At 43.0% G+C, this 16,076-nt stretch overlaps 1 protein-coding gene across 1 annotated transcript in view; it reads right to left on the reverse strand.

The window, feature by feature from the left end:
• The window catches only part of LOC132581917 (myosin-3), a 75,998-nt gene extending 61,338 nt beyond the window's left edge, over positions 1-14,660 (reverse strand). Inside the window, exons 1-12 of the mRNA XM_060253385.1 lie at positions 14,617-14,660; positions 14,252-14,307; positions 11,512-11,723; positions 10,111-10,254; positions 9,874-10,030; positions 9,651-9,678; positions 9,446-9,557; positions 2,081-2,173; positions 1,762-1,825; positions 1,588-1,686; positions 318-421; positions 68-206 (exon numbers count right to left, since the gene is read on the reverse strand). Coding sequence (XP_060109368.1) covers positions 68-206; positions 318-421; positions 1,588-1,686; positions 1,762-1,825; positions 2,081-2,173; positions 9,446-9,557; positions 9,651-9,678; positions 9,874-10,030; positions 10,111-10,254; positions 11,512-11,715 — 1,144 coding nt within the window. The 5' untranslated portion in view covers positions 11,716-11,723; positions 14,252-14,307; positions 14,617-14,660. The remainder of the gene's footprint in view (positions 1-67; positions 207-317; positions 422-1,587; positions 1,687-1,761; positions 1,826-2,080; positions 2,174-9,445; positions 9,558-9,650; positions 9,679-9,873; positions 10,031-10,110; positions 10,255-11,511; positions 11,724-14,251; positions 14,308-14,616) is intronic.
• Positions 14,661-16,076: the final 1,416 nt, after the last annotated feature.

The following is a 16,076-nucleotide window of genomic DNA, read 5'->3' on the forward strand; positions in this document are numbered from 1 at the left end:
TAAAACCCACTGTCTACAGGATGTGAAGAATGACTCCCTTGAATGGTTAGTGCCCTGGGCTCGTTACCTTCTGTGCCATCTGGCTCTGCCTGCTCCTCTCGTGGTTTCTGTTTAAACTTCATGTTCCCATAATGCATCACTGCCCCTGTCAGTTTGTAGATTCCAACCTTCTCGTCAGCAGTGAAGCCCAGGATATCTATAGCTGTCTGTAACATGCAACGAGATGGTTTATACAGCCATTTGCTACAACGATTAAACCAATAATTGTAATTACAATTGCAATAATGGTGTGTGCCTTTATAAATCATTGTACTCACATCGGTTGCTATTAGCTCCTCTTGGTCATCAATGCTTTGCACTGAGATCTCCCCTTGACTTATAAATGGGTAGTCATAAGGGTTGGTTGTAATGAGAAGCATTTCTGAAATGAAAACAGAAGATACTGGATAACTAGCACTCAACTCCTACATAAAAAATTGCAGAACATTTACAGTTTAGGTATAAGAGAAGAAATAATGGATTGGATCATAGAGCTCATGAAAAGAGCTCTGCTGGCAGAAGAGATCTTTCCCATCTCCTCTTCTCATAGTAGTCCTCTTCATGCCCTATGAAATGGCCCCCCCCCAGGATTCAAGGAATCCCAAAGAGCAGCATGGGTGTGATGCAGAGGTCTTCAATAGAAGTGAGGTACTGGCAAAAATCACACACACACGTTTTCCTTCTTTGCAATAATGAAATCATATGACTACTTACTTATATTATTTATTTATACCCCGCCGAAGCAGGCTCAGGGCGGCTTACAGCATAAAATCCCAGAACAATAAAATTAATAAGTATTAAAATACATATTCGGTAATAAATAACAATGACTAACACAGTTAAAACAACTAAAACAGAAAAACAGACTATTAAATTGGTGCTATTCTGATGGTGACGGCCTTCTTCCGCAGCTCTTAAATACCGGCACCAGTCAATTGCATGCCAGCCGGAAGAGGACAGTTTTGCGGGCCTTGTGGAACTGCACTATTGTGGTAGTCTTATGCAGTGGCAGCTTTTCCTATATGGCAAGCCAGTCACTAGGCACTTTAGAGTGCAAAATTAGCTATTCCCTTCCCATACTCCCACAGATGCTTCAGCTTCCAAGAGGAGTGGAGAGGGAAATACTTACTGGAGGCAACAAAGAGATGGCCCTGCATCCTGGTAGAAATGACAGGAAGACAAATGGTCTCCATGGGAAAAATATTTGTGTGACTTCTTGTTGTCATTAGTTCAGGAATCCTGGTAAAAAGTCATAAATCTGTGCCTTGCAAACACAGATTTGACTTTGTGTACTTTATTGTGGGGTCTAAATTTGTGCAAAGCAAGGCTCGCCATCTACTCAGCACCCAATTGTCATAATCTTCTTAATTTATTGTATTCGTACATTGAAATCTAGCCACAACTGGATATATTGTTTGAAGCACATTTGTTAAGAGTCAAAGTAACGTAGGTTTGTTTCTTCGTTTGGTTATCACTGTCTTGTCTCCTGTTACCAAATCTAGAAGATATTTCTATCAAACCTCCCAATATAAATGAAATCTTATTTACCAATCAGTTCTGGCTTCTTGTTGGACAGAATCTGATAGAAAATGTGGTAACTTCTTTCAGCTTTGAGCTGAAAAGTTACTCTTGACTTTTCCAGCAGATCTGAAATAGAGACATGTGTTATTTTTTGTATATCCAAATGTTATATGCAGACTGTATTTCAATGTAATTACTTACAGGTCTCAATATCTGCAGAAGCCAGCTTTCCAGTGGCACCAAAATGAATTCGAATGAACTTGCCCTGGCCAAGTAAAAAAATGGAGCAGTCAGTAAAAAAAATAATAATCAGGAATTTGGAAGAACAATCCTGAAGGTACTTTTCTGTGAGTAAGCTCTATTGAATAACAGGGGACTTACTTCTAAGTAGACTTGTTTAGGCTTGAGAGCTATTTGTTGATGTTAATAAATTAAGCCCCACTTCCAAATGCACATGTGCTATTAGGTCTGTGAAAGTGCATGGCTGGCTACCTGCCTCTATAAATATTATGCAACTTACAAAGCGAGAGGAGTTGTCATTTCTCACAGTCTTGGCATTCCCAAATGCTTCCAATAAAGGGTTAGCACTGATGATTTGATCTTCCAGTGTCCCCTGTTTGAAGAAATATTTTAGAATCAAGACCACATAATAATTGAAATATTGGTATTACATGTATATTAATTCTGTTGTCCACATTTTCTGCAGATAGTTCAGTCCAGAGAGGTATTTGTTGGACTGGGAGATCTGGATGTAAACTGCAGCTTTGTCTTAATTTAAGTCATTCCATTAAGAGTGTGATGTCCACAATAACTTTTTGTGAAAAATCACCCCTTAAGTTGTTTCAGACTCCAATTTATTTACCTAATCATAGGGGTCATAATAATTAGCGTTTATGTATCACACGTTCGGAGCACTTTAGATTACCTGTTGTTTTCTTTACAGCAGTAAGGTAGGCCAATGTTGCAACAGCCACCTTGCCAATGGGGTGCTCTGCAGACAGGGAGTGGTTTCTCTAGGGCCACTTAGTGAGTTCAGGGCTGCCAATGGGGACGAGTGACAATATTCCTGGGGCCCATGAAGGAAGCCAGCCTCGTGATTTGTTTTCATATTACATTTGCATTAGGTCTGTGTGGTTTGAAGGGGAACTCAGACAGAATTTTTTCCACAGGTCCATGATGGCTCTTAATGGACCTTGAGTGAATTTATGTCAGAGACAAAACTTTAAACACAAGTTCTCCTATATTATAGTTTATTTTCTTAACACTATTCTATATATGCATTAGCTTTAATCTGATAGAGAGACATAATGAAAATGAGGGGCAAAGCCTTTGACTGTTAGAGAATCCTGATTCACTTCTCTTTTTATCTCAAATAAAGGAAGATTTAAAATACTCTAAATACTCAAATATATGACGATGACATCATCATCATTATATTGTTATTTATGAATTGACCAGTTGTTCTCGGCTATCTACAATGAGTAAACAGGCACATAAAATTAGGATAACAAACAACACATTTTAAAAAGGTGATGAATAAATTAATTCCCCTTTCAGACTGCTTGCCACTTTGCAGGCAGGGGGAGGATTAACACAAATGTAGAGGGCAGGAGAGGGTTCCAGCTAAGATGGAAACCATTGCTCCATGACGTTACCATCAGGACTTGCACCACTGCATTCTGGACCATTTGGAGCTTCCGGGTCAGTCTCAAGGGCAGGCCAGCATGCAGTGAGTTACAGTAGTCTACCCTGGAGGTGACTGTTGCATGGATTACTGTGGCTACGTCAGGACATGACAGAGAAGGGGCCAATTGCCAGGCCTGGTGTAGATGAAAGAATTCCAGCCTGGCAATATGCATGACCTGGGCCTCCATACTCAAGGAGGGATCCAAGATTATGACCAAGACCTTGATTAACTGTGCCAGTATCCGTGGTGGCCTATCAAAAGCAGGCAACCTTTGCCCCAATCCTGAAGCCTCCCCTTAGCCACAGAACCTCAGTCTTAGCTGGATTCAGTTTCAACCTACTCTGCTTCAACCACCCAACCCTGGCCTCCAGACCCACAGTCAAATTTTGTAGTAACAATAACATGCAGTAACAGATACAGTTGAGACCCAGGGCTGCAACTAGCCTCGCCTCTTTCCAGCAGCAAGCAGAAAACGATTTTCAGAGTATCTTGCTTGCTGCAGGAAAGAGGCAGGGTGAGTCGCAGTCCCAGGGCAGCTTGTGCGAAATTGGATGGAAACATCGGGGCAGGGGGGGGGGAAGAGCTCTGATGCCAGAACAAGCCTAGTGGGGAATTAGACTGAGTGTCATCGGCTTGCTGATGGCACCAAAGCCTGAAACTCTGTACCAGCTGGGCAAGGGGACCCATATAGATGTTAAACAACATCAGGGAGAGAAGCACCACCTGAGGGTCCCCACATATTAAGAGGTATCTAGATGACACATTCTCACCCAGCTCCACACTCTGTCCTTGACCTTGAAGAAAAGAGGTAAGCCATTGAAGGGCTAATCCCTGGACTCCTACATTGACAAGGTGGTGGGTCAAGAGATCATAATCAACAGTGTAAAATGCTGCTGTAAGATCTAATAATCATAGTAGTGCCAACCCACCTCGATCCAGTTGTCTGATGAGATTGTCTTTTAAGGCAATCAACACCATCTCCATCCCATGGCTCATGCAGAAACCACATTGGAATAGGTCTAGCACTGATGTGTCATCCAGGAAACCCTGCAGCTGTCCTTTCAATCACCTTATCCAGAAAAGATAAGTTCAAGACTGGGCAGTAATTGGCAGGATCTAAAGGATCTGAAGTTGTTTTTTTCAAATGTGGTATAACCACTGCCTCCTTGAGACCCTCCTTGAAACCCTCTGGATTTCCATTTCCAGGGACAAGTTGACAATATCCATCGATGGGCCCGAAACCCACTCATTGCTGGCTTTTACGAGCTATGAGGAGCATGGATCAAGGAGGCATGTGGTTGATCTGACAGCACCCAGAATTCTATCAACATCAGTGAGAGAGAGCAGGTTGAAGATATTAGACTGAACACAAAGGTGGCCAAGGGACCCCCAGTTCCCTTACTGTATCAATATCAGCAGATAGGTCACAGTGGAGTGACAGGACTTTATCTGCAAAACAGATGCCACACAGATAATAGCCAAATTCCTACTATTTTGGTTCCCTTGTGTAAGAGATGTCAAAGACCAAATCACCCTAAACAATTTTGCTAGGCGTGAACTAGCGGATGCAACTGAGGTGGAGAAGAAGTCCTTCGATGCCTTCACCACCAAATCATAGGATTTCACAAGCATCCTATAAGATGTTCTTGTAGCTTCATTGCAGACCCTCTGACAAACTCACTAAAGTAATCTTGTGTCATTCCCCTGAGTTCAATGTTATACCAAAGGGATGATTTCCCACAGGAACAGAGAACTGGGGGGGGGGCAGCTTCATTGATGACTTCAGCAAGATGGAGATTCCAGTCCTCTACCAGCTCATCTAATGATGCGTGGAAAGCATCAGATCCCGCAGAACATTCTAAAATCCAACTGGATCCATTTATCTCCATGGGCAAGCATAAATCAGCTCACTGCCTAGATGGGGGTTGTAGAGACACCCAACTAGGCCTTCAAGATCAAGTGGTCTGACCATGGCATTTCCTCCTTTGAAGTCAGATCCACATCTATTCTAAACCAAAAATCAAATTCAACATGTGACCCGCCTGATGTGTGGGACCTGATACAAATTGGGTGAGCCCCAGTACTGCCATAGAAGACATTAGGTCTGAGGCCTGAGTGGAGCCAACAGCCTCATCAGCATGGACATTGAATTCTTTCCCAAGGATTAATAATCTTAACCCATGAAATAAACTCTGTGGAAGGAAATTAGTGGGCGCCATCAGGGTTTGTAAGATGTTTTTAGCTTAAATTGTTCTATTGGTTTTAAATTCATATATCCATTATGTTATTGATGTGTATTGCTCAGAGCCCATCGTTAGTCAGGATGGGGCAATTAATTAAGTTAACTGTCTCTGTCTGTATGCCAGCTATTCCCCTCTCACACCCAGAGCTAATTAGAAGCTACACTCAGCTTCTTATCAATGGGCATAGAGAAAACATTCTGGAAGTAAAAGTAGGCTTGAGCCTGTCAAAACAGCTACCTTGAAGCAAAACAAAACAGAACATATGAAGCCGCCTTCTATTGAATCAGACCCTCGGTCCATCAAAGTCAGTATTGTCTTCTCAGACTGGCAGCGGCTCTCCAGGGTCTCAAGCTGAGGTTTTTCACACCTATTTGCCTGGACCCTTTTTAGTTGGAGATGTTGAGGACTGAACCTGGGACCTTCTGCTTATCAAGCAGATACTCTACCATTGAGCCACCGTCCCTCCCCAAAGAACAAAGTAGGAGCCAAACCAGAATGTCTCAAAAGAACAGATAGCAGATAGAAAAGAAAACTTAGCTCTTCATGGAGCACAACAGAACTCCACCATCAGGCCAGCCACTTTTGAGCCAAAGGTAATTCAAAAGCATACAGATTCACTTGGATTTCTCCCCTGCCCCTTTGTTGCCCCTCGAAGGTCACTCTCCTGTGCATATCGAGGTCATTTCACCCGCTCTGTGCCTTCTGCCGTTCATCACTGTGCAAGCTCCATTGATTACTTTCCCCCTCATTGTTTTACATTTTTTAAAAATATTATTGTTGTTGTTATTATTTACATTTGACGAATCACCCTATCCCGGCTTGTGCCAGGCTATGGGCAATGGACAACATTTTAAAAATACATATATATAAAATCAGTTATATTAAAAAAGATATAAAAACAAACCCTGATGGCATCTTTAAAGTGCTCTTATTCCGTCAAGAAGGGGTGGAAAGAAAAAGGTGCCAGCAGGACAACCATCGCTGTCTATGCAAAGGCTTGGCAGAACATCTCTGCCTTACAGGCCCTGCGAAACTGTACAAGATCCTGCAGGGCTCCGATGTCTTCTGTCAGAGCGTTCCACCAAGTCGGGGCCAGGACTGAAAAAGCCCTGGCCCTTGTTCAGAACAGCCGGACCTCATTTGGGCTAAGGATCACCAGCAGATTTCGACCAGTGAAGCGTAACGCCCTTCCAGGAACACAAGGGAGGAGGTGGTCCCATAGAAATGTTGTTCCCAGACTGCTCAAGGCCTTAAAGGTCATAACCAAAACCTTGAATCTAACCCGATACTCAACTAGCAACCAGTGTAGCTGGCGCAGCACAGGTAGAATATGTGCCGTCCATGGTGCTCTTGTCAGGACTCATGCTGCCGCATTCTGAACCCATTGGAGCTTCTGGATCAGACTCAAGGGTAGACCAGCATAGAGCAAGTTACCGTAGTCTAGTCTGGAAGTGACTGTCACATGGATTACTGTGGCTAAGTCTGAGCAAGATAGGAGGGGAGCTAGCTGCCGGGTTTGATGAAGATGAAAAAATGCCACCTTGGCAATATGCGTGACCTGGGCCTCCATTGAAAGTGAGGTATCCAGTGTCACTCCTAAGCTCTTGATGGTAGACGCTGGTGTTAGTAGCTCCCCATCAAGAGTCGGCAGTCTGCTCTCCAGCTCCAACTCCACTCTCCCCAATCACAGAACCTCCGTCTTTGATGAGTTCAACTTCAACCTGCTCTTCCTTAGCCAGCCCATCACAGCCTCCAAATCCTCAGCCGGAGATGATGGAACTGGAGCTGACCGGTCATCCAACAGCAAATATGGCTGGCTGTCATCTGCATATTGATGACATCCCAGCCCAAAGCTCCATACCAACTGGGCAAAGGGGCGCATATAGACATTGAATAACGTTGGGGAGAAGAGTGCCCCTTGTAGAACCCCACACAAGAGGGGATAACTAGTGGACACATCCTCCACCCTCTGTCCCTGACTGTGCAGAAAGGAGGAAAGCCATTGCAAGGCCACCTCGCATATGCCCACTTCAGTGAGGCAGTGAGTCAACAATGCATAGTCAACCATGTTGAACACTGCCGTAAGGTCTAACAATAACAACAGCGCCAACCCACCTCAATCCAGCTGCATTCAGAGGTTATCCGTTAGAGTGACCAGGACAGTTTCAGTCCCATGGCCAGGGTGGAAACCAGACTGGAATGGGTCTAGTGCTGATTTGTCCTCCAGAAAGCCCTGAAGCTACTCAACTACCTCACTCTCAATTACCTTGCCCAGAAATGGCAAGTTTGAAACTGGGCGGTAATTGGCTGGATCTAAAGGATCCATCAATGGCTTTTTTAAGAGCAGTAAGACCACTGCTTCCTTGAGGCCCTCAGGAAATACCCCTGTCTCCAAGGACAGGTTGATGATTGCCTTCACAGGGCCCTGGATCCTCTCGTCACCAGCCTTAACCAGCCACGAGGGACATGGGTAGAGTAGGCAAGTGCTGGGCCTAGCAGCACTCAGGACTCTGTCAACATCAGAAGAAAGCAGATTGAAAGAGTCAAAAACTGAATCCAAAGACAGCCAGGGGGCCTCCAGTTCACTTACTGTTTCAAGATTGGTAGGCAAGTCGTGACGAAGCGACAGGACTTTATCTGCAAAAAACTTCATGAACGCCTCTGAATCAATAGCTGAATTTCTACCACTATTTGAACCTCTTGGCGTGAGGGAGTACATCAAGTGGTATGAGTCTAGCGATATGAGATTATCACTAATCTCAGATCACTGGGGTGGGGTGGGGGAATGACAGAGAAAAAATGTGCTTTTCTAGCAACTTTCCAAGAAGCCTCTTTGCAAGCTCTGAAAGGGAGGGAGCAAGGAAGAGGGGAGAGAAAGACTAGCATTGGGTTATGTGGCACCAGCTCCGTAGCACGGAATTTTTGGGGAGGGGGCACTGGGGCACCAGGGAGCGTGCCAATTAAATTAAATTGAAGTAAATTTAAAGTACTCGTTGCAAAATGCTTTCATGCCAGTCCAAACACCATCAGAGGGAGGGTTCCTGTGAGCAAAGCAGCGAAGCCTCCCTTTCCTGTTCTGCTGCTCTGCTTTCTCACACAGTCCCAATTCACACCCCTCCTGCCCAGGCCCTTTTTTGGCAATGGGGCAAGTGGGCAAGTAAGTCAGTGGCAAGCAATGTTCCCTCTAAACTGCAGAGTCTTGTGAGCAAAAATTCTACTTTGTGAGCTACTGGTATTAAAGTTGTGAGCATTAAAGTTGTGAGCTACTGCATAAATTATTGTATTCTGGGGTCATCTTTCCTGAGCTAAGCCAAAAATGTGTGAGCTGGAGGCTAAAAATCTGTGAGCTAGCTCATGCCAACTCAGCTTAGAGTGAACACTGGCAGCAAGGGGACTGGCAGCAAGGAATAAATAGCAAATCACTGCTTGCACATCATCGTGCTGGGAGGGTTGGCACAATGCGCACACCAAACCTCCTTGCTTGTCCTCCAGCAGCCTACCTGGAAGACCCAATGAAGAGCAAATGGAGAGAGGAAGAGGAGGCCACGGCACCCTACAGCTAGGCCTGTGCCTTAGGTGGGAAGATTGCATAGGGGCACTGTAAATTTGATAGGGGTGCAGCCCTCCATGCTGCCCTACTGGCTACGGACCTGTGTGTCACCAATCAAGCCCTGCAGCGAGCACTACCACCACTACCACTCAGCAGGTGACTGTGGGACACCCCCCACAAACATCACAAGTGATGTTCCCACCCCAGTTACAAAAAACTGTGGGTGCAGAATAAATACACTGGAGAAAAAAGAACAATGCATATGGGCAGGCACAGAATCTGAAATCAAGCTTAAAGTCTTGACTGCACGGATTCTCTGCAGTAAGCTATGTGTGCATAATAGTCCATAAAGGCACATGATCACAGATTTATTTGCATATCTAGCTCCAGACCTACTCATCTTACCTTCATCTTCGACTGGGACTCCTTTTTCTTGGATCCTTCCCCAGCTGCAATTGTTGCAAAATACTGAATGACCCGCTTGGTGTTCACCGTCTTTCCAGCACCAGATTCTCCACTGTCAAGAACAAGCAAGGATCAGATACAGAGAAATGAAAATACATTTGCTTTTGGCAATATAGAGAAAGATTCTCTTGAAGAGTCTACTTACGTGATTAAAATAGACTGGTTTTCACGATCTGGCAAAAGAACAGAGAAAGCGATAAAGAAATAAACTCACTATGGTATAGAAGGAGTTGCTGAATAGCAGTGTTAATTACTAGAATAACTTCACTCTAAAGGGTATACAAAGAAGGTTTATTAATAATGATGCTATGATAAATGCTTCTACTGCACTGCTCTTATTGTGCTTTGTAGTTATGAAGCGCACATACCGGTTAACATGAATTGATAGGCATTGTCAGAGATGGAGAAGATATGGGGAGGTGCCTCTGAACGCTTTTTGCCCCGGTAGCCAGCCACCACCTCTGGATTGTACACAGGCAGCCATTTGTATGGATTGATAGTAACACAGAAGAGGCCTGAGTAAGTCTGCATGAAAGTAAACAGAAGGATCATTAGAATTATCCACTTGGCTAGACTTCCTTTGCTGCAAGATGACACCAACTTACATAGATCATCCAGGAACTGTAGCGGTCTTTGAGATTGTACAAAACTGCAGGTTCATGCAAATGTGTCAGCATTGCCATGTCCTCAATTCTGTCAAATTTAGGTGGATTCATGGCATACACATCTTCTGACTTCGCTGTCAGTGTCTGAAATACAAAGGGCATAAGAGGAGGACCTCGCAACAGGACAAAATTATGATTCTAACTAAATGTTTTTAGAACACAGATTGTTATTGCTCATGCCTATTATTACATAAAATCTTTTACCAACATTACAACTACTTTGTACTTCAGCTTATCCTTTAACTTTTCTCTTATTTCAGATTGTGTACTAGGTAAGGAAGAGCCCCGTGGCGCAGAGTGGTAAAGCTGCAGTACTGCAGCCTGAACTCTCTGCTCACGACCTGAGTTCCATCCCAGCGGAAGCTGGTTTCAGGTAGCCAGCTCAGGTTGACTCAGCCTTCCATCCTTCCGAGGCCAGTAAAATGAGTACCCAGCTTGCTGGGGGGAAAGTGTAGATGACTGGGGAAGGCAATGGCAAACCACCCTGTAAAAAGTCTGCCGTGAAAACGTTGTGAAAGCAACGTCACCCCAGAGTTGGAAACGACTGTTGCTTGCACAGGGGACTACCTTTACCTTTACTAGGTAAGGACCTACAGCCTGCTTTTTTGAAAAAAAAAATGCTGAAATATGATATTTATGCTGCCTCTTTGCTTTTAATCAAAGTATCAAAGGCAACTAAAAATCTATAAAATCAGTATTTAAAATATCATCCCAACAACTAAAAACATCACAGTCACTAAAATAACAGTAAAAACCAGCACTAGTTTAATCATTTCATGGTTTGAGAATAAAAAAGTTTTTAATTGTCCCAGAAGACCCAAAGATGTAGCCCGAAGCACACTTTCCTTTAGCATATCCCATAATCTGGGGTGGGGTGGGGGAGTTGAGTGGAAAGCCCCACTAAAATAAATAGTTAAATGATCACGCAGCTTGTAGAGCTGCTTGCCTTTACGACAAGAGAAAAGCTTTTTTTCTGAAGAATTGCTATTTTCTCAGAAGCTAGGTTAACCATGTTATTACAGAATTATTTTCTATAGCTCATACTGGCAGAGCTTTATAAACGTTGCTCCAATTTAACCTCACAACAATCCAGTGAGAGAGAGAGTTTTGCCCCAAGCTAATCATTAGGCTTCAAAACCATTCCTGAATTTAAGCCTATCTGTCCATGTTAAAAACCCAGTACACTCTTCATGGCCCTGTACAGTTGGAAATGAGATAACAGGAAGCACCAGGCCTGATCTATCTTGGCTGTTATTTTGTTTCACTGAAAATCAGGTAATTATGCTTGTTGAAAAGCAAAAAGCTTCCCCCTTCCCTCTCCACATTCCAGAAGATGCTCACCCTGCCATCATCTGTTTCAACAGTTGTCTTGCCACCTTCGGTACCCTTGATTTTTCCTTTGGCATATTCCTCTTTGGGTTCAGCCACATAACAGTATGTCTTAGCATCAAATGGCTGGTTTTGAGCTTCTATCCGTTCCTTTTCGGATTTTCGTAGGAAAGGGGCAGCCACCCCAAAAACTTCCATTTCAGAATCTCTGCTCATGGTTGCAGCTAAAAGAGAGACAAGCGGTTCAGTCCTTTTCATTCTGCTTAGGCTATGATGTTTGAGATGAAAACTGTATTTATACATCGCCAGGCTAGATACAGTCCTTACATCTCCCAAGACTACCAGTGTTTGTAGTGGTGCACAGACTCTGTACAAGCTGAAACAGAAACTCATTTTCTCCATACAGCTTCTTTCTCTGTAATCACTGAAAAGCTAAACGCTAGGCAGAATCTTCCTCCATTATTCTTCAGAATTACCCAAATTCTCACCCCATGACAATTTTATGTCCAATGTATTTTGTAGACAATAACTGTCTTCATTGCTTTGGAAATGATAACAGAAACAGCCAAGAGCTACTGTGCACCTATGAGTAGTTGCAGAAGTTCAAAATCTGGAGTGCAAAATCCAATACAGAATGCAGCATGGTGCAATTTCAGGTGGTTGTTTTATTTAAAATCAAATTTAAATAGCTGATGTTGGATAGGATGCATTGCCTGATTTTTGCACCTGACATATCTGCAGCATCTATTCAAGATGTAATTGCATGACTACCTTGGTTCATGGGCAGATAATGAAGGCATACTGAGATATCTAAGTAGTAAGTCTTAACTCAAAAGTCTAAAACTTACTTATTACTTTTACTATTCAATGTTTTAATGGGGGCAGATGAGTGGTAAGGGGAATCACCTGTGAGAAAGTTACAATAAAACAGCATAATTATACAAACAGACATACCCAGATTCATTCAGACACATCCACACAGCTTACTGAATGGATTACTGGTTGTAATCAGCATGCAATATGTGAGCTAAACCAGAGACTAGAGTAACTCTGCATAGGATTATATAGTTAGTCTGAAGTATTTATTTATTTGGAGTATTTTTACCTCTCTCCTAAAGCTCTTCCTTCTCAAAAACCAGACTCCGTGCAGATCAAAATTTTAATTTTAAAATATACAATCAAAGATCCATGACAGCAAACAAGCATGTATAATTAAATTTAGGCAGCAATGTCAAAAGCCCTCCTGAGCCTTGCATAGCTTGTAGAATCTCAATGAAGGGGGAGCCTTCCTAGCAATTTTAAGAAGGCAATTCCATAAAATGGGAGCAGCCACTGAAACAACTCTAGATCGAGCAGTGAACATTTTTACATTATTTTAAAGGTACCTTTAGGCACTACTATCCTTATTTTCCTAAAAAGGTCTATCAGCTGCAGGAAATGTAAGTTGTTCACATTATTTTCAATCAGACTACTCCTTATGGAACTGTTTAAAATCACCAACAATGCCAACGATGAAGAGGCAACTAGTATTCATTGCATGCCATGGAGAAGTTTTATATAGATAGTTCAAGTTGGTCTTGGGCATAGCTCCTTTCTGAGGAAGGGTATCTGCTGTGGGATGCCTCTCACTGCCTAGTTTCTAAACCCTGCAAATACTCTGAGTATTAGGAAATGATAAGAAGTATTAGGAAATGAAAGAAGGCTTGGCTTACTTTCACTTCTGTAATCTTTGCTGACAACATAAATGGAAGTTCAGTTTTTCCCATTCAATAACATGCTGTATTATATACAAGGCAAATGCCAGCGTATGCTGAAGAAGGGGCTGAAAGTAATGGTAAGACAACCTGGAAAAGGAACTGCTGCTTGTGTTCAGTGAAATGTTGACTTGAATTATACAATCTCCAGTTACAGGTGGATGGCTGTGTAGCTGTGCATAGGGAGGGACGGTGGCTCAGTGGTAGAGCATCTGCTTGGGAAGCAGAAGGTCCCAGGTTCAATCCCTGGCATCTCCAAAAAAGGGTCCAGGCAAATAGGTGTGAAAAAACCTCCGCTTGAGACCCTGGAGAGTCGCTGCCAGTCTGAGAAGACAAGACTGACTTTGATGGACCGAGGGTCTGATTCAGTAGAAGGCAGCTTCATATGCAGGAGGGACGGTGGCTCAGTGGTAGAGCATCTGCTTGGGAAGCAGAAGGTCCCAGGTTCAATCCCTGGCATCTCCAACTAAAAAGGGTCCAGGCAAATAGGTGTGAAAAAACCTCAGCTTGAGACCCTGGAGAGCCGCTGCCAGTCTGAGAAGACAATACTGACTTTGATGGACCGAGGGTCTGATTCAGTAGAAGGCAGCTTCATATGTTCATGTGCATAGTACAAAATCAGATTTCAAGCATTAGTTGCTAGTACATTTAAAGAACAGGATGAAAGGCTAGTGTAAAACTTAGACTCTCATTTGGGAAGGAATTATATTAAACATCAGCAGTTGATAATAGGGGGTGATGAAAGGCTGGGGTTTCCAACAGATAGTCCGCTTTTATCTCTTGTAGTTATATTCTTTTGGTCACAATTTACATGCAGAATCCAGACAGGAAAGTTGCAGTTATAATTTGATATAATTTCCCGACATATATGAATATCACTGTGGGTTACATCACTCCATAGCAGCCGAACTTGGGAAGAGACAACCAGAGAACAAAAGATAGCATGAATAACTGTGATTCATTAAAACAAAATCAGTTGCCACACTTTGAATCCTTACCTTTTTATTGTCTACTCCCAATAGAAAGAAGAAATGATCTGGATGAAATGTCTAACCTGCAAAGGAGGAAACAGTATAGGTACTGAGGAATCCAGGACCCTCTGGCAGTCCCAACAGCTGAGAATTTGTTGCAAACTTCCCACATATGCAGGCTCAAAATACACTGTAGAGATGGGCTGTCTTCCTCTGCACACTTCCTTGCTAAACAAAAGTGTCCTACGTCTTTAAGCTTATCTATCTCCAATAGCCCTTATTTTCTATTATTACACTTGGTCACTCTGAAGTCCCCACATTTGGTAGGCTCTGCAGGAGGGAGAAGACAGGGGAATAGATGTGGAAGGAGAAAGAGACAGAATCAGTCTTACCTCTGACAATCTGTAGTCACCAAGAATCTTTTTATCTCTGTTGGCTTTTATAGGCTCTGATTCTCCTCTTAGCTCAACCCTTCCCTATATTTGGAAACCAGAGACCAACCCTGTGATTTGCTTGCCACTTTCACACTTACTTTTTCACCATAAAATGTATTTATAGATATGACTAGGTTCAGTAGCAATTTTTCAATTCTGATAGCTTGCTCTGGTGCAACAACTGAAGAAGTATGCATGCACACAAAAGCTTATACTTTGAATAAAACTGTTAGTCTCAAAGGTGCCACTGGTTTCAAACTTTGTTCTGTTAAATTCACAGTTATTTTTACCAATGGAGATAACTCACTACAGCAGGAGGCATCTGACACCCAAATCCCTTGGACAAATGAAAGTCTGTGGCAATTTTGCATAATCTTTTAATTGCTTGAAGTCTGGGGTTACAAAAGATCTTCAGAAGCTACTACTAGTGGTACTGGACCCAGCAATGCAAAAATGCTTGCATTAAGTAGCCCTGTGCAAAGGCTAAAATGCAAGCTAAAATGCAACAAATATATATGCAATAGAAGCACTCATTTTGAAGAGGTCACAGACCATGGCTCCTTGAATCATGTATCTACATGTGAAACTATATATGTTCTTGATGTAATATGTAAAGTGTCCCCAATCATAAAAACTGTCAACCTAGTTTTAAATGTTACTCATATCCCCAAACAAAGACCTATGCAAAGAAGTAGTAAGAAAATGTTAAGTAGTTTGCTACTTAACTAAGACCAATTTCCCTCTAGCCTTGTCCTGGTCTCACGCTCCTCTTCTCCAAGAGGCTTCTTTCCGATTTCACACAAGCTGCCCAGGGCTGCAACTCACTTCACCTCTAATGTGTGGCAAGCAAGATCCTCTAAAAATCAGTTTCTGCTTGCCATTTGAAAGAGGCAGAGCGATTTGCAGCCCCAGGGCAGTTTGTGCAAAATCAGATGGAAGCCCTACAAAGAAGAGGAGTGTGAGACTGGGACAAGGCTAGTGGGGAATTGGTCTAAGTATGATCACTTGTGGTTCCATTTCAGACATTGGTAGGAACTCCTTCCTTGATGAACTTGATGTAGCACTAATAACTCTCTCACTCTCTTAGACAGAACTCCAAAACCAGTTCTGCCTCCCAAGGAACTCAGCCTACAGGCTGTCTTCAGCTCCCTCCCAGTTGTTTTTCACAACTATTTTCCTCAGTCCCCAGACTGAACTAACATCAGAGCTATCTCCCAGCTCTGAACTGCTTCAGTACTCCAGCAGAACTAACTCTGTGAGGTGTTTTTTCCATCACTCTGCAAGCATTCTCAAAATTGATACATTTTGTAACCATGGCTGCTGCTCAGCCAATCAGTGCAAGCTTTTCCCAGCTACCAGGCTAACTGCCTGAATTCATCACACATGTTTTGAAAAAGTGGCTGAATTAAAAGAAGACA

This window comes from Heteronotia binoei, chromosome 13 (genome assembly GCF_032191835.1).
Source record: "Heteronotia binoei isolate CCM8104 ecotype False Entrance Well chromosome 13, APGP_CSIRO_Hbin_v1, whole genome shotgun sequence".
Taxonomy (NCBI): Eukaryota; Metazoa; Chordata; class Lepidosauria; order Squamata; family Gekkonidae; genus Heteronotia; species Heteronotia binoei.